A 22,678-nucleotide genomic window follows, 5' to 3' on the forward strand; every position below is an offset into this window, starting at 1 on the left:
AGTTTTGACATTTCAGAACTCTCTCTATATCACCTGCTTCCGTCCCCTGCGATTTAGGTAAATATAATTACCACATTAATGGGACATCTGTAAAAAAAATGTTTTGATGTGTTTTTGAAATGTGCAAAAAAAAACTTTTAAAAACTTAATGGACAAAGGCAACATACTTAGTTTTCTTTTCATTTCATTTCATGCCACTCACGCTTAGCAGCAATGTTGTAATTAAACACTCTGATTTCCCACTGACAGGTCCTTAGGGGCCGGTGGGGGGGTTAATATATGGTTAATACATATCTTAACACACCAGCACTCAGGTGCTGACCTGTGTTGCTCGACCTAAAAAAAAAGTGCTGCCGCTGCAATGCAGCTGCTCTTGAGGAGGCTGATTATTTGATCAAAGTCAAACCTTGAAAACGTTAAAGAGGAAGAAGTCTGGTATTTTTAGGTGTTTTTATTCAAATCCAAGATTGTTTTTCACAGAGGTGAACAGTTGTATCTATTGTTAGGCCCTATCTTACTTTAGAAAGGCTTTGGAATGTCAGCATGTCAAAATAAAAATCATTACACAATAGTGATGTGCTCTCAAAGATGCATAAATCTGTTGCAAGTACACAAAACAGGAAAGAACAATGGAGACACAAACTCAAGCAGGCTTTGACTGTTGAATGTCTCCTAAGGCTGCGTTCACACGTGTGGTTTGGTACGCTGGTTCGGACCAACAATATATTCTTGGTGCGTTCTTTGGCTTCGTGTACATTGATATTTTTGAGTGATGTAACTCAAATATTCCAAACTAAAACACCATCTGTTGGATTGAAAATGTAGGTTATTTTTATACGCTGTTATATTTACCAGCTTAGATTTCATGAAAAGCTTCTAAAATACACTTTAAAAGAGCACCACAGCACTTCCAACACGTTTTCCCTGACATATTTGTCTTTTCTGCATTTCTGTCATGTTGTTTTGCAGTGGCCCATGTTTTTGGTCTGTGTAGGGTTTGAGCTCAAGTTAACCGAACCGATCCACAGTTCACTGAGCACGAGCGGTCTTGATTCACTTGTTTGGTGCACCTAAGGGTTTGAATGATTACATTCAGACTGGACCAAATTAGGTGTTTGTTCTTTTGAACCCAACGAAACATGACATGTGTGAACGCACCCTAAATAAGAGACAGACTTAATAGGCACATTTCTCTCCTCGAGAGCCCGGCTGTGCAGAGATGGTTAATAGCCGCTGCGAGGGCTCACACTGACCTCAAAAGTGGCGTCTTGAGAATAGCATCCCGACAACACACTTGAAGCAGCGACATTGGCCACAAACAGTCGTGTACATGATCAAAACGAGTGGATTTATTGAGAGCAAAGCAGTAACAAATTGAACACTTGTGTATGCATTGAATCAATGAGCCTGTTGAAGAGGGGATGCGCTCCGGTTCTTATCGAAAGCGCAGCTTTTCTATTTGCCTTCATTTGGTGTTTCATTTGCGGACGAGGGATTGCAGTCCTGACACAGAGATCCACACACACACACACACACACACACACACACACACACATGTACACACACAGAATAGGTTCGGTTAGCAGGCCGGGAGCCAGCAGCGGGATGATTTCCCCAGGGAGCCAGCCACCGTGAGCTGCTGCACAGCCACAGGTAGGCCAGCAGGGCACCACAGAGCTAGCTGCGGGGCAACAGCTGCCCGCCGACCCTCACGGCCCCCCCAGGGGGGCTGCGCTGAATGGGAAGGCTCAGGTGGGCTCGGTGCACCCTTTGATATATTTGCAGCAGTACTAAATTCAGCTTCCTCACGCTTTGCCTCTCGCCACTAGCCTCTCACCACCACACTCAGCTTTAACGTCAATGAAGTTACATCCAAACTTCAGCTTTTTTTCAACCAAGTAGTATGTTTTTGTTTTATTGGGTTTCCAGTGTAAACTGTCAAATATCGTCTGTCAAATAACTGTCCCACTTTCCAGTAGTACCCTTACAGTTGATTAGGCTGTACCTGAGCCAAACTGAGCCATTCAGCTTGGTGGAAACAATACTTTTGTGGATATTGTTTCTTCCTTTGAACTTTGGCAATGTTCAAATCCAGGCTGAAAACGCTTCTATTCAACTGTGCATATGACAACTGAAAGTATTTTATCTGCACTTTTAATTAATTTTTAATGATTTGTTTTATGATTTTAGAATGACTTTATCTTTTATGGAATTATTTTATGAAGTGATTCTACCCTTTTTTTCTGTAAAGCAATTGGAATTACGTGTACAAATTGTGCTCTAAAAATAAACTTGCCTTGCCTTTATTAAATTGAGTTTGTCTCTCCAGGTCACTGGTTTGTGTGAGCGACGGAAGAAAAGCTCCCCTGGCTAGGGTTAAGGCCTTTGCTGCCACCATGAACACATGTCTTCACTCTAAATATAAGACCACCTTCTTTTTCAGACTATTTTCTTGTGAAAAAAATATCGTCTTATATTCGGGTCAGTACGATGCACACTGGAAAAAAAATCTAATAAATCTTGGTAACTTTTTGCAGGATGATATGATCTAAACAGGATTGGAAAATAAATATTAAGAAATGTTATATGACGAGTTTTCTCATGTGAAAAAATGAAGTGAAGTCTATTTGATATTTTACAATATTCATTTTTACTGATTAGAAATACAGAGTATTACTCTTACTTATGTGCATCTATTCTTTAGCATATTGATATACGCTGTTTATGTTTCCTTTTATTTTAACTATAAAACTAATAACATTAATTTCTGATTGAAACCATTTAACTTCCAGCCCGAGCTTCATTAACAATAATAGTGTACAATGGTTCAAAGTCGCTCTTTAGACACGCAATAAAAAATAAAAGAAGAGATAAGTAAACACACACAGGTCAACTAGCAAAACTACATGGAATGAAAGAAAAAAAACAAAGTACATAACACGTAATAATAACAACTATTTACAGAGCAGTCCAGCAAAGCATGCTGGGAAGCAGCATGTTGATTCAAACTTATCTTTTTTTTTTTTTTTTTTTAATAAAATGGGTTTAATTATTTAGGACGGGGTACCATAACAAAACAAATTAAAACAAATTAACAGTAGAACTACAGTAATTGTTACAGTTATGAGACAATTGTTTATTTTATCATTGAATCGTGTATTAATACAGAATCTTAAATAAAAAAAAACATTATTAAACATTGAATCCTGATTTTTTAATCTAGAAATTATATCGTTTTATGAAAAAAAAAAATTGCACACCCAAAAGTCTTTTTTTTTTTAGAGCATATGTAATTGTCCAAAATGTCTTCTATATGTCTTCTAACTATAACAAGTGTAAACTCTGATTAATTAATCGATTGAATGATTGGCGTTGGTTATGTGCAAAATAAAATGAAATTGTTTCCCTAACCCCAAAAAAATCCGATTTATGAGAGACAGAGGCTCATAATTGTCTTGTTTTTTTTAGCACTATAGTGAGATTCCAGCCTTTTTTCCCATTTGAAGATGAACAGACTGTAGAAGCAAAAAAAGCTGAGAGCAACTCCATATCCTTGCTACACCGCAGGGGAAAAGGAAATGGGGGGTGAAAATGGTGAGACAATTTATGTCCCTAGGCTAGAGATAAGGAAAGTGCAGAAGGTCAGGATCTACAGGAACCTGCTGGAGGCTGATGGAACGAAGTGTCATCATCTTAATGACTTCTTCTAGCAGGATTATTTCCTATTGGATGCTTGAATGTTACGTTTGGCTGGTGTATGGGGCGGCATGGCTCAGGTGCTAGAGTGGTCGTCTCCCAACCTGAAGGTTGCGGGTTTGATCCTCTGTCCTCCTGTGATCGTGTTGAAGTGTCCTTGGGCAAGATACTGATGCTGCGTCATCAGTAGGTAAATGTGCTAGCGGTGGAAAAGCGCTATACAAGTGGAAGACCATTTACCATTTGGCCGTCACATAAAGATTCACACAGATTCATACTGATTTTTAATTCAGGCGAGCGCAGAGGACGTAATTAAATGACGCTTGCGGGGGCAGATGAAGGGGAGGCAGAGGGCGAGGTTGTAGCGCCCTCGCCACGCTCGGCTGGACAAAACTGGAGTCGATAGAGCAAATGTGTTTCTACTCAGGTGTGCTGAATTATTAAATAGATGGTGTCCCATCATCTATCACCCCCCCACTACAGTGTGATCTGAAGCTTAACGTCCTCTCTGTTGCTCCATCCTCACCGCTGTGGCATATACTCTACAGTGTCGACTCGCAACTAGAATATTCTAGGCTGCAACAGTGGTCCAAACCTATATGAGCTGCGCTATCAGATTCCAGACTAACAGATTTAGTGCACAAAAAAAAAAAGTAGCTGAATCTTTTGCCTTCATGAATTCAGAAATTCAGGTCAGCAGTGAACCTGCAAGGAGAAAATGTGTCTCCATCTTGCAAAAAAAACTTTCATTTTTTTTCAAAATAAAAAAAAAGGCTTTACGATTTGTCTTGACGTTCAGCTCATGATGAAATGGCGACATGAAAACTTATCCTGTATCTCATTTTGCGCACTTCCAAACTTACACTTATGTCCGCACAAACGCAGATATTGTCAAAAATACACATTTCCCCCATTTTGGGATTAAATAAATCTCCATCCACGCTAGTGGAGTTTAAAAAAATCTCTGTCCATATAAAAACAGATTGTCAGAGGCCTGAAAAAAAACAACCAGAACTGACTTGGTCATCCTTATGGTGTGATACAGTGCCCATCAAAAGTATTGGAACAGTGAGGCCGATTCCTTTGTTTTTGCCGTAGACTGACACCATTTGGGTTTGACATCAAAAGATGAATGTGAAGTAAGAGAGCAGCATTTCTACTTATATTTCCAGGTATTTACATCTGGATTGGATGCAAAACATAAAGGATAGAACCTTTTGCTTGAAGACACCATGTACTGTATGTCCTATTACCTTCTTTATTCAATCAATAAATAGCACATACAAGCATACAGGCTCATCTCTGAAACACAGTGAAGGTAATGTCATTGCTTGGGCTTGCATAGGTTTCTGCATTGATGATGTAACACAATTGCAGCAACAAGATGACCTCAAACATCCACAGAAACATTTTGTCTGTCACTTTAAAGAAAGATGCACTGAAATTGATTGGCAGAGCCTTCATCATGCAGAAAAATAAAGGCCCAAAAGACACCACCAAAACAACAAAGGAGTTCATCAGGGGTAATAAGTGGAGGATTTGAAACAGGTCAATTCAGTCTCCAGGCTTAAACTCTATAAAAGCATACTGAAAAATGCAGGGGGCCACTTTGATATTTTTATATATATTTTTTAAAATTTTGTAAAAACGTTAAGAAAAACGTTATGTGATATTTTTTTCTACATTGTATCATGGGCCAATAAAAAACAAGCCATGGGCTGAAAATGGCCCAATGCAATTCCAACACCATGTACTGTATACACTCCTGATCAAAATCTTAAAACCAGTTGAAAAATTGCTAGAATTTGCATTTTGCACATTTGGATCTTAATGAGGTTTTAAGAAGAGCTACAATATGCAAAAAACAAGAAGGGGGAGTGAGACAAAAAACATTTTGAAAAAGTCATTTATTGAACACAACAGTTAAACTGAAATAGGCTGTTTTATCAGCTGATCAAAAGTTTAAGACCACCGCTCAAAAAATAACAAAAAACTCTCCAAAGCAGAACAAAAAATGTTCTCAGTAGGACACAGTAATGAGTAGCTCCACCGTTCTTGTTAATCACTTCAAAAAGTGGTTTGGGCATGCTTGATGCGAGTGTTTCCAGGAGGCTAGTGGGAACATTGCTCCAAGTGGTGAAGATGGCTTCACGAAGGGCATCAACTGTCTGGAACTGATGGCCATTTTTATAAACTTCCCTTGCCATCCATCCCCAAATGTTCTCTATGGGGTTTAAATGAGGGGAACATGCAGGATGGTCCAAAAGAGTGATGTTATTCTCCCTGAAGAAGTCTTTGGTCAAGCGAGCATTGTGAACTGCAGCGTTGTCCTGTTGAAAACCCAGCTGTTACCACACAGACGAGGGCCCTCAGTCATGCTGCGATATCTGCTCGTAAGCAGCCACCATTTGATGACCCTGCACCACCTGAAGCTCCAGTGTTCCACTGAATGGAAAAAGCACCCCAGATCATGATGGACCCCCCTCCACTGTGCCGGGTAAAAAACATCTCAGGTGGGATCTCCTTGTCATGCCAGTAACGTTGGAAGCCATCTGGACCGTCAAGGTTGTATTTTTTCTCATCAGAGAATAAAACTTTTTTCCACCTTTCAATGTCCCATGTTTGATGCTCCCTGGCAAAGTCTAAATGGGCAGTTTTGTGGCGTTGAAGGAGACCAGGTCTTTGAATTTGTTTTTTAAACCCTTTTCCAGCAGATGCCGTCTGATGGTTATTGCGCTGCAGTCGGCACCAGTAAGTGGCTAAATTTGGGTGGAAGACCGCCCTGTGTCTTGATGGACAGCCAATCGGATCCTCTGGCTCAGCGCAGGTGTGATTTATTTTGGGTCTACCACTTGACTTTTTTTTTCCATAATGCTCAGGATCTTTTAAAAAACTTCTGAATTACTGCTCCCAACCTCAGCAGCAATGCTTATGCTTATGCAGCTCGACAATCCGACCACGTTGAAAAAGAGAAAGCTTCTTAGCTTTAGCCATCAGGAGGGCATGACAGTGTGGATGCCTGACAGAAAATTAACATTTTTAGCAGATTTTGGCTTTTATAGCCTGTGGTCTTAAACTTTTGATCAGGTGATAAACAACGTATTTCATTTTTTTTGTTGTTTTTGTTTAAATTACAAGTTCCAAATGTTTTTTGTCTCACTCCCCTTATTGCTTTTGCATATTGTAGCTCTACTTAAAACCTCATTAAGATCCAAATGTGCAAAATGCAAATTCTAGCAATTTTTCAACTGATCAGGAGTGTATACAGTATATCTTCAACTTGCAAACACGTCTATCCGTTCCTACTGAGACCAACACTTCCTCATTCTCCAAGTTCATTCACAGACACTCCAAACACCGACCATCACCACGTCATTATGATGCGCGTATGCGTGGTGTAAATAATCAGAAAGACAAAAAAATAACAATAAGTGGATATTCTTAGCAGCATTTATGTATGCTCGGAAATCCCATAAAATACACAAAAAACATGAATTCAACTTTAATTAAATTACGTGGTGTCTTTGAACGCAATCCGTCATTGCTCATAATAACACGGTTAAAGTGTGATCCAAATGTTCTACTACTATTGAAAAACTGATTTTCAGACATGTGTGGTATCTTTTAGCATGATTTACATTTTCGGCTCATTTGGAGCTGTTACTGCATACAAATATATATAATCATGTATCTTTCTTTTAATAAAACACAGTAAACTTGGGCATATTTGAGACATAGTTGCAAATGGTAATTAATAATAATTTGACAGCCAGTTTGTTGACAGCCCTAGTTTTAACGTGATCTGGCTCCTCGGCCGTGCGTGGTTTTTACTATTGTGGCACCGTGGAGCTTTTTCATGAGCGTCGTATAAGCTTTAGCAAATGGCTGCAAGTGCGGCAATCCCGCCAAGAGTGTTGCATTATTTCTCTGATGCCGCTGCAGGTGCAGATGGAGGCCAAAGACAAAAAAGACGACTACAAACCAGGGAGCGGAGATATAAACAATGTATGATTTTAAAGATTTAAAATTCACTTTAAAAGGTTTGCCATGCTGAATGTTTCATGAATGCTTTTTTTGGACATTTTTGTTAGTTTTGGTGATATCAGATCTCGAGGAGTGACCCTAGCTGGAGATATTGTGATTTGTCACATTTGACGAATGGAGTGATGAAAAATCAATAATGGAAGCAGGTAATTGGCTTGAGGAAAATGAAACAATAATCCTATGAGGCAATAATCTCTCTATGTGTGAGAAGACAATATGTGAGCTGTGAAATGTCACTTATGCTGCTCTAACACAAGGCGACATTAATCAAGATAGATGCTCGTCAAGGCTGCTGATGGAAATACTGATCCCATTCTCCAGCCAAATGAGCAGGAGAGGCGGAGGCACGTGTGTGTGTGCGCTCTGTGTGTGTTGGGGGGGTTCCGGACAATAAAACACACAGAAGGGAAAGGAAACAGTGTCAATGGAGGAGAACATGGAGGCTGTAAAACAACAGGGTGGGGAGAGCTTCTGTAACAATTGGCAAGTGCGCTGGACTAGAAGATTATTTGATAGAGTTGAGACATTATGGAGCAAATACAATATGCTTTTGCGACATAATAATACTAATAATAATGCTAATAATAATATTAACGGCACTGGCCATAACATTTGGTTCTAATTGAATGACATTCAATAAGAGAATGTCATATGTGGTACCACCTATAGGCTTCATTTCCTGGCGGCCAAAATGCTTTGAATACATGCGAGCATACATGCGATACAGATATCCTCAAAGTTTTATAATCATCCACCCATCCATTTTCGATACCGCTTCTCCTCATTAGGGTCGAGGGGGCATGCTGGAGCCCATCCCAGCTGACTTCAGGCGGGGTACACCCTGGACTGTTCGCCAGCCAATCGCAGGGCACATATAGACAAACAACCATTCACACTCACATTCATACCTATGGACAATTTAGAGTCGCCAATTAACCTAACATGCATGTTTTTGGAATGTGGAAGGAAACCGGAGTATCCGGAGAAAACCCACGCACACACGGGGAGAACATGCAAACTCCACACAAAAGTGCCCAAGGGAGAATCGAACCCAGGTCTTCTCCAGACTGTTACTGTGTTGACCAACATGCTAACCACACCATTTTATAATCATGTCTAAGAAATTTCAAGTCAGTTCGACTTATGGGGTTTAAAAACAGCGCCGCCATGCAGCGTATTTGTCAACACAGTAGGGGTGCATGTTTTGACACATTTTCACCCTTTTGTATGCAGCGGTTCAGGAGTAGAAGAGTGTTTTTCTTTTTTTCACAACTGCAGCCACATTTACTCAATACAAATTTGGTATATGAAAGAAAAATAACACATGTGAAATAATAAGATAAATACATCAATAATAATACATCGAGAAATTGTGCTATTAGAGCAGGTTGAATTTTTGCAACAAAGACTGTGTAGGTTAAATGAAGAAAAGAAAAGGTAGAAATAATTGTGACGAATGCGGTAATAATGTAAGTGAATAACAGTATATTTGATCTAAAGTGTGGATGATCATCATTGATTTTTTGCAGGTTTTACGCTGTTTTTTTTTTTTTATACCGCATTTCCATAACCTGGAAAACTGTGCCGAATAAGCTGGTTTCACTTTAAACAGGAGAAAATCAAGGTGTCCAGTTCCCACATGAACTTACTCGACCCCCAGACATCTCCCTCATGTCACATAACAACCAATCTGCTAATCTCGCCTTTCACACCGCCGAACAAAGCAAGACGATGCCTCCTCCCTTGAAGCTGATGATGAGGGAGAAGCAGAGCACAGAGGAGCGAGAAATGGAGAGGGAAGGTGATGGGGCGAGGCGGAAGGGAGTTAGCGCCACGGGCTGCCTGAATGAAAAGCCTCTCGAGATGATGGAGAGATTGGTGACGCTGATTGGCTGAGCAGCGTGCCTGCGTGCTAATTAAAGTATTGGCGGGTATAGAGTGACGGGAGGGAGATTAGACCTGCACCCTGGGCTCACGGATCTGAGGAGAAACTGAAAAATGGTGCAACGACTGGAAAACGAGGCGATGTAGCACCAATAAACAGCAAAACAACACTGAAATCCCGTAGCTGCTGAATAGAAAACAGCAATTTAAAGGGCTGATGCACCCAAATGTATTTGAAGCAGTGCTCAGTATTCCTGATAAACACAATATAGCTTGACTGAAGACTTAAAGTAAGGCAACATGGACTGTTTTTTTCTGAAGCTTATGCATCTGGCTTACTGCTGAACTGAAAGCAACAATTCAATTTGTCTACATGTTGTGTTGGACCAAAATGAATTCCATCGGTGTAGATTAAATAAAGCTGGGGGCAACATAGAGGCAATTCTCAAGCCCTTGCTTGTAAAAGAAAACTATTTGGATACCAATAAAACCTTTTCCTTTGATGCTCGGACAGAGCATTAAAACACCATTTTCATTTGTCAGATGTGTTTTTGCTCCCATCCCATTTAGCTCAATTTGCTTGTTAGCAAAGCACAGAAAATGCCCTCAGCCCTCAGCCATAGTGCAAGTACTTTATGCAAAAGTGACTTTTTAATGATGTTCTCACAGTAATATGTGTCCATAGAGCCTGTTTATGAGCACTAAATGTAAGGGAAAAATCTCTCCTCTCCATCACTTGTTTGCTCCAAAAGCTTGCTTTTGAAATTGCAGCTTTTCATGACATCGTGAAGGACAAACCTCCTTCCTCAATGACCTCAATAACCTCCTGCCTCTGACCCAACCTTTAAAAAAACAAAAAAACATGCTTTTCCAAATATCCATCAGTCAGCTACAGACATGGGAGGTGCAAGTCAGTGAATAGGCTAACCTAGCAATGTTGCTGTTAAAATGTAAGTGAAATGTTAGCACTGTAGCTCACATAGGTATGCTAGTGTTGCTAATATTTGTACGTATATACACTCCTGATCAAAATCTTAAGACCAGTTGAAAAATTGCTAGAATTTGCGTTTTGCACATTTGGATCTTAATGAGGTTTTAAGTAGAGCTACAATATGCAAAAGCAAGAAGGGGGAGTGAGACAAAAAGCATTTTGAAAAAGTAATTTATTGAACACATCAATTCAACTGAAATCGGATGTTTATCAGCTGATCAAAACTTTAAGACCACAGGCTATAAAAGCCAAAATCTGCTCAAAATTGTCATTTTCTGTCAGGCATTCACACTGTCATGCCCTCCTGATGGCTAAAGCTAAGAAGCTTTCTCTTTTTCAACGTGATCGGATTGTCGAGCTGCATAAGCAAGGCCTCTCGCAGCGTGCCATTGCTGCTGAGGTTGGGCGCAGTAAGACAGTCATTCTACATTTTTTGAAAGATCCTGAGCATTATGGAACAAAAAAGTCAAGTGGTAGACCCAAAAAAATCACACCTGCGCTGAGCTGGATGTTCCAATTGGCTGTCCATCAAGACACAGGGCGGTCTTCCACCCAAATTAAGGCGCTTACTGGTGCTGACTGCAGCGCAATAACCATCAGACAGCATCTGCGGGAAAAGGGTTTAAAAAAACAAATTCAAAGACCTGGTCTCCTTCAACGCCACAAAACTGCCCGTTTAGACTTTGCCAGGGCGCATCAAACATGGGACATTGAAAGGTGGAAAAAAGTTTAATTCTCTGATGAGAAAAAATGCAACCTTGACGGTCCAGATGGCTTCCAACGTTACTGGCATGACAAGGAGATCCCACCTGAGATGTTTTCTACCCAGCACAGTGGAGGGGGTCCATCATGTTCTGGGTGCTTATTCATTCAGTGGAACACTGGAGCTTCAGGTGGTGCAGGGTCGTCAAACGGCGGATGCTTAAGTGCAGACGTTGCAGCGGGCATCCCTCATGACTGAGGGCCCTCGTCTGTGTGGTAACAGCTGGGTTTTAAACAGGACAACGCTGCAGTTCACAATGCTCGCTTCTTCAGGGAGAATAACATCACTCATTTGGACCATCCTGCATGTTCCCCTGATTTAAATCCCATAGAGAACATTTGGAGATGGATGGCAAGGGAAGTTTATAAAAATGGCCATCAGTTCCAGACAGTTGATGCCCTTCGTGAAGCCATCTTCACCACTTGGAGCAATGTTCCCACTAGCCTCCTGGAAACACTCGCATCAAGCATGCCCAAACCACTTTTTGAAGTGATGAACAAGAACGGTGGAGCTACTCATTACAAACCAGAACATTTTTTGTTCTGGTTTGGAGAGTTGTTGTTATTTTTTGAGCCACGGTCTTAAAGTTTTGATCAGCTGATAAACAACCTATTTCAGTTTAACTGTTGTTTTCAATAAATTACTTTTTCAAAATGCTTTTTGTCTCACTCCCCCTTCTTGTTTTTGCATATTGTAGCTCTTCTTAAAACCTCATTAAGATCCAAATTTGCAAAATGCAAATTCTAGCAATGTTTTAACCGGTCTTAAGATTTTGATCAGGAGTGTATATATATGGAATCTTTTACGGTGGATGAGCGCAGACTTACATCACGCCTTCACTGTATTATGTTGTTTTTAAATTAATTAATTCTAATTGGCCTCTGTTTTGTGGTTGACTACAGCACACGACAGCTTTCCAGCACACTATTATGGGACCTCTGACACTTAAAATTGCTGAAAAATACCATAATATGGGACCTTTAATACCTCTGACAGTCAAAACGGGGCATTATAATCTTCTAAAGGCACAATTGTCCTATTGGATCTACTAAGATTGTGCATGTGTAGCTAACGAGTGGACACAGGCGCCTTATTTAAGCATAGAAATACGATATTCGAGCAAGTTGGTAGTTTTAAAGGCACCATGAATCACTAATAACAGTTTCTGGTGGAGAAAGAGTGGAAAGTTTCTAGCCTGTCAATCATTTTTTCCCTGTCGGTATTCTAAATCCCCGGTTTGTATTACCGTGTGGTGTCTTAAATGTCACTCACTAATGAGCTGTCGTCGCATTATCCCTTGCTGTCGTCTGTTGTCTGGGTGGCAGCAGGAAGGAGTTCTCTAGCTTTGTTACACAGCTCACCGGCTATATTTATCTTGGGAGACATGGCAAAATGAAATAACAAGCCATGTTAACCAAGCCGCTGACACCAAAATAATGAGTGATTCTTGCAAGTCATTGAAAGTGCCGCCCAGTTTAGACACGCTCCAGACTCACTTCGACAGTGACGGGATGACAGCTTTCCACGACACTATGACCCCTCCTGTCTGACCAGGTGCTCCATCAACGCCCACTTGATATTGGCCTCTCTAGTCACATGTCACTTTTACATTCCTTTCCTCATGGACTGTAACATTTTCACTTAGGCGGCTTGCCTTTCTCTCTTCGTCCTCACCTTGACTCTGATGGCCAGCGATGCCTTTAGATAGACGCCAGCGTAATACGTAGTCCTTTACTGTAAATCCAGACCTGTAGATAAACCAGCCTGTCCTTTGGGGTTTTTATCTGATGGTGCTGATAAGGATAGAATGGACCACATTGAACATTAGATTGCATGTAGTACTCATTAATTCATTCATTTTCTACGCGGCTTAATCCTGGCATGTAGTATTTTTCAACACACAGTCCCAAAACAATGTATTGGAAGTGGGTTAGTTAGCCTTGATGCTGGAATTTAGACAGTTTCAAAGTGCTTTTAGTGAGCCCTCCTGGGAACATGTCGTTATGTGTGTCTGAAGCTTTAATGCTAATGAGCTGTGTTAATGCATACCTGTGCCTTCAAGAAGCGCTTTGTCTACTTTTTACATATACACTGCACGTGTCAGATGTACACATACAACCACATTACATTAAAGGAAAACTGCTTTAATTTTTTTTTCTATTTTTGCCCATCATCCACAATCATTATCTGAGACAAGAACACACGTCCTTGCCTTTTCTGTGTGTTCTAGATAGTTTTAAAGAAAAAAAAAAGTCATATTTGGAGTCCGTGGACCAGAGGCTAGGCAGGTAGCTAGCTAGCGGCCGCCAGAGAGACAGAAGAAAGTGTGAGCCAGGCAAAATGTGTAAATAAAGATGGTAGAAAAAGCTATCAAATTCAATTGAAACATCAGCGATCACACACGCTGGCATCGATGGGTTTAGACTGTGACAAGTTGTCGTCAATGATTCCACATTTTACAGACTACTTCTCATTCTCACGGTAACAAGGGACAAGGTAATAAGTGTGTCAGGGGTGTACTTTTATCTGGTCACATACGTGTGAGTAGATGAAAAGACTCATATTTTAGTCGCAAAATGCCACCATTTAGTCACAGTCTGCATCCCTGAAACGTGTGTTTTAGTGTTGGTTATTTTCAACTGGAATGCAGCTCACGCAATACAATTTCTGTTTTGCTGCAGTACAGCAGATAAGTGAGCAGCTTCGGTAGCACTCTGACTATCATAATTAATGTAAACACAATTATATGATTATTCATGAGCACCAAGCAGACTGTGTACAATGGAAGAATCCTATAACAGACGGCAAAATATAGGAGACCTAATCTACTAGAAAATTCTTCAGTTGACATCTTAAAAAAAATGAGCATGTCGAATGCTAATGGTGTGTGCAATCAATCAGCTTGGTGATGACTGTGTAAGGTCTCTCCTTCCTATTAATTACTGACTGTGGAATTTACATCAGGATTATTCACACGCCATTGCAGCCATCGAAAGAACTATTTGTATATGTGGATGCACATGATGCGTATGCCCTGCACGTGTACACTCGCGAGACGCTTCGTAAAATGCACACAAACTCTAATGAGAGAGAGTTATTTTTAACAGTGTGAACAATTGGAAAATACATTTCAGAGTGCAGCCGAGTGCGCAGGTGTGCCTAATGTTGTGACCTGGCGGCGGGTGTTTCGTACCTTGACGGGTTTCTTGCGGGACGACTCAGACTCGTTGTTCTCGGCCTCTTCGTGCTCCTTGCTACCTTGCGGCAGGTTGGAGTAGTTGGCCAGGCTGCTGAGCAGGGAAGACACCATGGGGCTGGTGTCCATCTCCTCCTACATGCACACAACAACACAACAGCGTTGAGTTTTGATTATTATAGAATTATTTTGTATTATGTTATTATTTTCAATGCATTTACTCAATGCTCTTTGCGCATCATCATGATACGTACAAGCCATATTACCCATGTTAATATATGTAACGGACACATATTCGGTTTATCGTTATGTTTATCGCAGTTAATTGGTACCAGACGCGGCAGCGCTAAGTGAATTTCCATGAAGTAGAATTCAATATTAGTAAACTGAATATTTTCACAGCTAGAACATAGAAAACCCGTTTAAGACCTTCAACGTATGATTGTGAATATTATTAGAGCCCTCTAGGCATAAAATAACACCCCTATAGTCACCTTTACACTCATAATACCTCATACAGTAAATATAACAAGAGAAAAAGAAAATAAGCAAAAATAAGACACTTGCTCGTGTGTGTTTCAATAAATGTCTTCAGCATGTGTGGACTGCGATTGACGTTGGGGATTCAGAGTTGCGTTTTAGCTGGAGTAAGTGTGGCCACAACAGTGTCCCGTGTTATTATTGTGATTACGATGATGGTGATTATTATTATTATTATTGTTAGTATGTTATTATTGTTGGGATAACTCAAACCGGCAATTAAAGCCTGTTGTTGGCCATCAAGTTTGGTTACTAGTGACAACTAGTGGCAGTTCATCAACATCTTGTATTGCCTTTGTTTTTTAGTTCATTTAGAGCATATAAGTTTTATACTATATATGCTTGAATATACTTAATTTAGGCCAAGAATATGTAAAATTTGCTTAAATGTGCATTCTTTGGACTAATAGTCAACGATGAAACAGTGATAATTTATTAATTAATACATTTTGGACAAAAACGCAATAGAGTGAGGGAGCGATGTAGTGAGGGACGACTATATACTGTATATAGCCATATATATATATATATAGTTATGAACTAAAGGTTCATTTGTTTGGACAAATATAATAATGACAACAAAAATAGCTCATAAGAGTTGAATTTAAGAGCTAGCCAATTCCATGGCTTTCTTGATAATAACCAAAATCACTTCAGTTCTTACATCAACTATAGCATTGTAGTGAAAAAAAATGAACTCTTATGAGCTATTTTTGTTGTCATCATTATATTTGTCCAAACTAAGGTACCTTTAGTAGTACTAGGCCAGTGGTTGGAAAGCTCTGGCGCCTGATGCAGCTCTTCAGCCTTTTTCATTTTCTCAGGCGTACGGTAGTGAGGTTTAACCAAGATGATACTATCATAACCCTACTACTTGCATCCGCTACACATACACACTGCACTACACACTATTTGTTGTATTCTAATTCTATTCTAGTCAAATTCAGATTAAAACTTTGGAAAATTGATAAAATGTTGTTTTAATCTGATGTTTTGTGGCTCCAGACTATTTTACTTTAGTGGGCGAGGGGGTAAACTGGCTCTTCTGATAGCAAAGGTTGCCGAAGCCTGTACCAGGCAATAAAATGAACAAGAAACTGGAGAAACAAGGGTGGTCTAATATTTTTATCCATGACTGCACATGCAAAAAAACACTATTTTATACTATGCATGCATGCACTTGGGTTTCCCAGCATGCCTTGCAGGTTATCAATTAGTATAAAATAGCATTGTTTTGCACATAAATTAGTGTAAAAGCATCTATTTCGATACTCCTATATGCTATGTGGTACAGTTACATTGTGTGTTATTTTTTGGTTGCATCGTGAGTTACTTAGGATTTAGGATTGATAAACTCCTGTTTTTGAGTGATGGTTTGAATAGCAAGTTGATTCACTGCATATAAAGAACATTTCCTAAGTCAAGTTGAAGTTTGCCTCTGACTACTTGGTGTGCAACTAAAGCTTTAACAATGTAAGGCAAATGAGAGGGGTTTACGGCAGGGGTGTCGATAATGTTGATAGCGAAGGCAATATAGGTCAATCGCATACAGGTCACTTTGTAGATGTCATATGACATCAGTCATCTGACATTAAGCTCCCCTCCTGGTTCACTGCTCCCCAGTGGCAAAGTTTTAGTGGTGAATAGACGTCTCAAGCTACACACAGATATACAGCTTTCATCTTTTTTATTCTGAATATGGATAAACGTACTGAGCGGTAAGCTGCCTATATATATAACAAAAGTAATCTGTTCACTAATAGCGGCTAGTTTGATGCCAGTCGTTTGATGGCTTTGCTTCGCGTCCTGAACTCCACTATAGAAACGCATGTTTTCTACACTTCCATCTGTTCAATTATTATTTCATGATTAATTGGAAAACAAACTTTTTTTTAATATGTTGCCTTGACTTCGGCTATCTTTTGTATCATCATTTTTGTTTCTTGTATATCTGTAATGTATGATGGCAAATGCTAACTGGACGTAATACAGTACATGAACTGTGTGTCTAATGAACGCTGCTACGTAGCTATTTTGACTGACATATTACTGGTACTAAGATTATGTACACAGCTATTGAGGAATTATGTGTAATTATCCTTATTGTCATATTTAATTTAATTGTGAATTGTTGAATGATATTAACTACTTTGATGGCCTGTAAACTTTGAAACTGTGAATGTGAAATACTAACCATTAGTATCTGGTATAGTAGTTTCAAAGTTTACCGGTTAGATTTGATATATATGTTATATATTTTATATATTTTATAGTAAGAGGTAGATAATATTGATTAAAAAAAACAATTATGTGCATAATAGGTACAGTACATAGAAACTCTACATTGGAATGTTGGTTTTACATAGCTTTTAGTCTGTTTTGGCATGTCTGCATTGCTAATGACTGCACAGATGTTGAGGATGTTAGGTATACATAGCTATCCTTCTGGTATGATATAAATGCAAAGGCTATCTCACATTGCCTCTATTCTGTTGATATTGTACGTGACCATTTCAGCATATTTGTGCTGCTGAGATTTGAGACAAATTGCCTCCTTCATGTTTATCCCTGCACCCGTGTGAGATTAGCTTGTGCATTAACCCAGTGCTCCTGCGTGCCCTTCACACAGTTGTTACCGACATCGATCGCTGGTCAGTCAGGGCCTCTGCTTAAATTGTGAGATCCTGCTTTTTTGTTTTTTCAGTGTGTACCTCAAAGAGGGCCATGTGCTTGCCATCGTACTGTTGACTCTTCTCTGCTGCTGCATCGCTGCTGTTGATGAAGGGGCTGCTCTCCTTGGGGTTATTGTCACCTGCAAGAAACATTTAGAGCATTTAGCGTGCCTTCACACTTGTTTGGTTTGGTTATTCTGCTTGGTCAAGTGTGAACATGATCATCGGATTTGTGGTGTGCATCACATAAGTGCTCCAGTGCAAGTGAACCTGGCACGGTTTGGGTCAGTTAAGCTCAAATGTGAACGCTACATGGTCCACAGACACAGACCAGTGTTACAATAACAGAAATAGGCATGCAGAAATGACAAATAAGTAAGAGAAAATGCATTGCGACAAAGGCACTCTTTAAAAGTATATTTTAGATAAATATAGCATAACGTAAAAGTAATCAACATATTCAACCCAGCAAATGGCATTTTGGTTTGGAATGCTTGGGTTACATCACGTAATATGCTACGAAAGCTGTTCAATTACTGTTTAGCCTTTCGTCCCAGGACAAAAATACCAATGTGAAAGCTAAATGAACTGCGCAAAAGATATTTTTTTAAATTGTTGGTCCGGACCACAGAACAAAACCACAAGTGTGAACGCATCCTTAAACTTTCAAAGGAAGTGCTTTACAAAGGCAGGCGTGCCTGTGCCAGTAAAAGGTGGAGAGGCTGGCCGTCGCCATAAAGTGGCCACAGTCGGACTTTCATGGAGAAAAACGAGCGCGGCTAATGAAGTGTATACTGACAATATGCTGGGTGTTATATATTCCATATGGCCATGGGAGAACAAGCTGCAACAGCTCAATCAGACACTGTTGGGACATGTCCACACACTGCAGATTCTTGTCCTCAGATAAGCTATTGAGGACAACATCTCATACACAGATACAGTAAAACACAAAAAACTCAATGCATCTGCTATGCTTGTACACGGTTATTAAGCAGCTCATTGATTGCCTATTGATTGACAACTCATCAGCAATACAATGTGGCCTCCCTGTAAGACTGGAGTCAAGAAACTTTATCAACAAACTAAAGCAGTGGTTGTCTGGAGAAGGGAGTTAGTGAGTAGGAAGGAAGGCCACAAGTGAGTGGCAGGCATGACAGCAAATGGAGGCGGCCGGGTGCTAAAAGCGTGTCTTGTTTGCGACCTGGCCCGGGGAGCATCTCCTCGAGGAGACAGCAGATTGCTCTCCCTCTGGCTCTCAGTGTTGGCCTGAGTATCGCAAGACCCGGTTTATTTATAGCCGCTACACGGTGGCCATTTGGCGTGACGTGAGGGCACGCTAGCGACAGAGACGAGCAAATGAGGCTCTCAGATGACGCTATGCGTACAAAAATATACAAAAAAGAGCTCTGAGAGGCGAGGAACCAAAAGAACATAGCTTTTTGATATGAGTGGTATTTGATTATCTTGATTAATAGCAATACTACAGTACAGTATATGCCAGGCAGCAGTCAATCTTGCACTAATTAGGATTACATTAAAATACAAAGACTAAACACCATGAGAAAATTCTGATTTGGCTTTGACAGAAGTCTGCGCTATACTTATAAACAATATAAACAGATACAAAATTGTACAAATGAGGGATTTTCAAAGGGCGAGGCACCAGAAGACTTCAGCGGAGGCACAACGGGCTTGAGAAAAATAAAGAAAAAAAATTCAAATCTGCAGCGCTAACTTTAGTCATGTTTAAAGGCAAAATTAATAAATACATGATATAGCACCAGTAAAGTATCAGAACTCACTTCTAACAAGTCTAACAACTTCCCCACTGACTTCTTCAAAGACTTGATTGACTTGACTGATTCCTGGACATCTTTGAGGTCAAGCTTGGCCTGTCGTCATCGTCAGTAATGAGAGGCATTTCAACGGTATCTGCCTTTTATGCAAATCATTACAATGCACCGTAACTAGGACCTTTGCTTTGTTCTTAACTGCAATTCATGTTTCTTTAAAGATCAAAGCACAGCACAAACAGGAATGCTTCTAAACGGATCAAAGGGCTTACAGAACACACATACGTTACGAGTATGCTGCACCATAACAACATGTTTCTTCACAGTCCATTTCTCCTCTCTCCCTCACAATTAAACTCCATCATTTCACAAATGATGGACGGCCCGTTTCAGGAAACATGACACAGCTCAAGAAGAACTCGCCTCCCTCTCTCTCAGGCGGCTTATTCCGCTGCCATCTGATGGGAAGCGTCCAACAGCAGCTCACGCTATCAAAGCCTCTCACTATCGATGGTCCAAATCCAGAGCTTTGAGGCTCACTCTGATCGTCTTACCAAACCGCGCCCAAGGCCCAACCCCAAAAACATGCATAATATAGTCAGTTTATGCTGGTTTTCACTAAAACCCTACCGTTTGCTTCATTTAAATTTAAGCTATTAAGGGGTCATAAAGTAGTCAAAGACTGGGCTGCACTGTGTTTGTTTATGGAATAGAACTTGGTACGCCTCTGTACTGAACTGCATGTTACCGACTGAAAAATCTGATGAAGGAAACATGTACCGTTACACACTGATATCATACCACTTTTGGCACCATTCAGATCAGGTACCAAACACAGGTACCAAGTAGCTAAAGGCGGGGCTAAACACACGGCAGTCTACGTTACATTGGATTGCTTCTGTGTGAAATAGATGAAATGAATAAATACAAGATCTACAGTCCTGTCACAGCTCTGATTAACCTTTTTTTTTTGTGTAAGAGTCTGGTGGTGTATAGCTATGATGTCATTTACACAGCTGTCAACATGCCCCAATCAGAGGCTGAACTTTACTGTTACATATTATTATTACACCTTTAGATTCAGTCTATTAACTCAATGCCTTTTCAGTCAAATTGCTTCTCGTAGAAGGTCTTCTTGACACACACACTCACACGGCATAATCAGAGTTGTGCAACACTTACATATGACTGATGGAAAAATACTGGAAGAGGCAGACACACTCACACAAGTTTAAGTCTCACTACTCTTTTCTGTATTTTCAATCTTTAGTGAAGTAATTGTGTGGAAGATGTCACAAAGCTCAGCGCTGGACTTCAGCCCATCCCATGACAGAGAAGGAAGAAGCCTCAAACTAGGAAGTGCCTACTCTGTTTGGTCCCCAAAGCAGTTGCTACAATCTAGATGGTCCATTTGGAATGGTCTTCCAATTTTTCGAATTACTACTAACTACTTTCTAACATTCCCTTAGCGAACCTTCCACAACCAGTTAATTAATGACATTTGGTGTCAATTTTTTCTTGTGCTTAGTGACTGTAGGTAATGTTTTATTACACTAGGCGATGGCGGTGGACCATCCAGCAAGCCAATGACTCTGTCATCTATGACCCTTTTCTGCCATTTTTCAAACAATTTTAGCTGGTGGTCCATCGCTGATGTTGGGAAGTAACACATCAGTTTTTGTCTCCCTAACTCGAACCGGGACTCAACAGTCCTGGCCAGAAGGCTAAGCCCCCCTTCATTCCTCGTCTCATCCGTCATCTGGGTCTAAGTTCAAGTCAGTAAATTACTAAGTAACATATCTCCCCTTCTACACTCACCGCTGCTCTTCAGTTTCTGCTCACTCTCTATCAGTGGATGTGATGGTACACTCAATGGTTCCTCGCTTTATCTACATCTGGGGTAATGCTGGAACGCACTTCGCCAGGTCTGGATACAGTCCTGGTGTGGTGACATCTGTGTTTTGTATGGTTGTTGTATAAGAAGGGGGTGGGGGTGTAATATACTCACATGGAACGGTGTTGGGCGTCTTCTTTTTCTCGATTGCTTGTGCCTGTCTCTGTTTTTGTGGGTATGGCCTCCACCCATCTGGAGAAGGTGTCTACAGCCACTAGCAGGTAGCAATAGCCCTTTACTCGCTGTTGTGAGCCCATATCAGTGAATTTGACAACAACTTCTTTCCAGTGGCCTGAGGGAGCTGGAAATGCTCCCATTCCCAGCTTGAGAGTTGTTTCAGGGTTAAATGATGAACAACTCTCGCTTGTAGGGATGCCACCACTGCTTCTCTATCATCTCCGTCAATCTCCCCCTTGACAGGTGTCCCCTAACATGGCTTTCTTCTCACAGTAACAACAAGTTTGTTGATACAACAATGCGTCCGTCGTGTGACTTTTCTCTAACCATGTTTGTTGTTCCTTTACAGCTAATTGTTCCATCGCTACAATCATCATCTGGGATGCGGCAACTGCTATGTAGACTCTGTGTACTTTCATTCTTGGTTCTCTTCTTTCCTGTAGAGTCCAGCACCGTAACCAAATATATTGTTCTTATTTTTTTAATACAATTTGAAAACCTTTTAAATTGTCTGATCACTGACTAATTATTCAAAAGCAACACGATCCAAAGAACCAGGAAGAAAGGCTAAAGAGAAGCAATAAACTTTACAGTACCACTCTGTGGAATTGTGGCTCTGTCTTCCGTCATTTGTGGACCGGCTGTTTTCGTCCTCACGTATACAAAAGTCACTTTTGCAAAAGGTGCCCTTGTTGATTGTCATTGTTGTGGTGCAGTGTGAAGAGCGTGTTTACGATCTACCAGGCAACGAGCCAAATCAGATCACAGTGTCCCCGATGCACCATCCACTCTATTTAAGGTTCACCTCCCACAACACTCATCCAATGGTGCTGACAGCGCTCGTCCATTTATCTGTATGTCACTCCGCAGATGCAACACAACTACATTTTGGGTTTTATACATGGTCAAAATGGTAATGCGGGCTGTGCAAGACAAAGCATATGATTTTATAAACAGGCTGCAATCACAAAGTCAGTGTCAGCCCACTACAATGTTTGCACATTTTCCTGAGCGGGTCTCGCTAG

The 22,678-nt window shown here is 40.5% G+C and overlaps 1 protein-coding gene across 3 annotated transcripts in view; it reads right to left on the reverse strand.

The window, feature by feature from the left end:
• slc12a5a (solute carrier family 12 member 5a) overlaps positions 1-22,678 on the reverse strand; it is a 170,602-nt gene that overhangs the window by 37,612 nt on the left and 110,312 nt on the right. For all 3 annotated transcript variants that reach the window (XM_054783728.1, XM_054783730.1, XM_054783731.1), the window contains exons 2-3: positions 17,826-17,926; positions 14,572-14,709 (exon numbers count right to left, since the gene is read on the reverse strand). In XM_054783728.1, the coding sequence (XP_054639703.1) occupies positions 14,572-14,709; positions 17,826-17,926 (239 nt within the window). The remainder of the gene's footprint in view (positions 1-14,571; positions 14,710-17,825; positions 17,927-22,678) is intronic.

Source organism: Dunckerocampus dactyliophorus, chromosome 8 (genome assembly GCF_027744805.1).
Source record: "Dunckerocampus dactyliophorus isolate RoL2022-P2 chromosome 8, RoL_Ddac_1.1, whole genome shotgun sequence".
NCBI lineage: Eukaryota > Metazoa > Chordata > Actinopteri > Syngnathiformes > Syngnathidae > Dunckerocampus > Dunckerocampus dactyliophorus.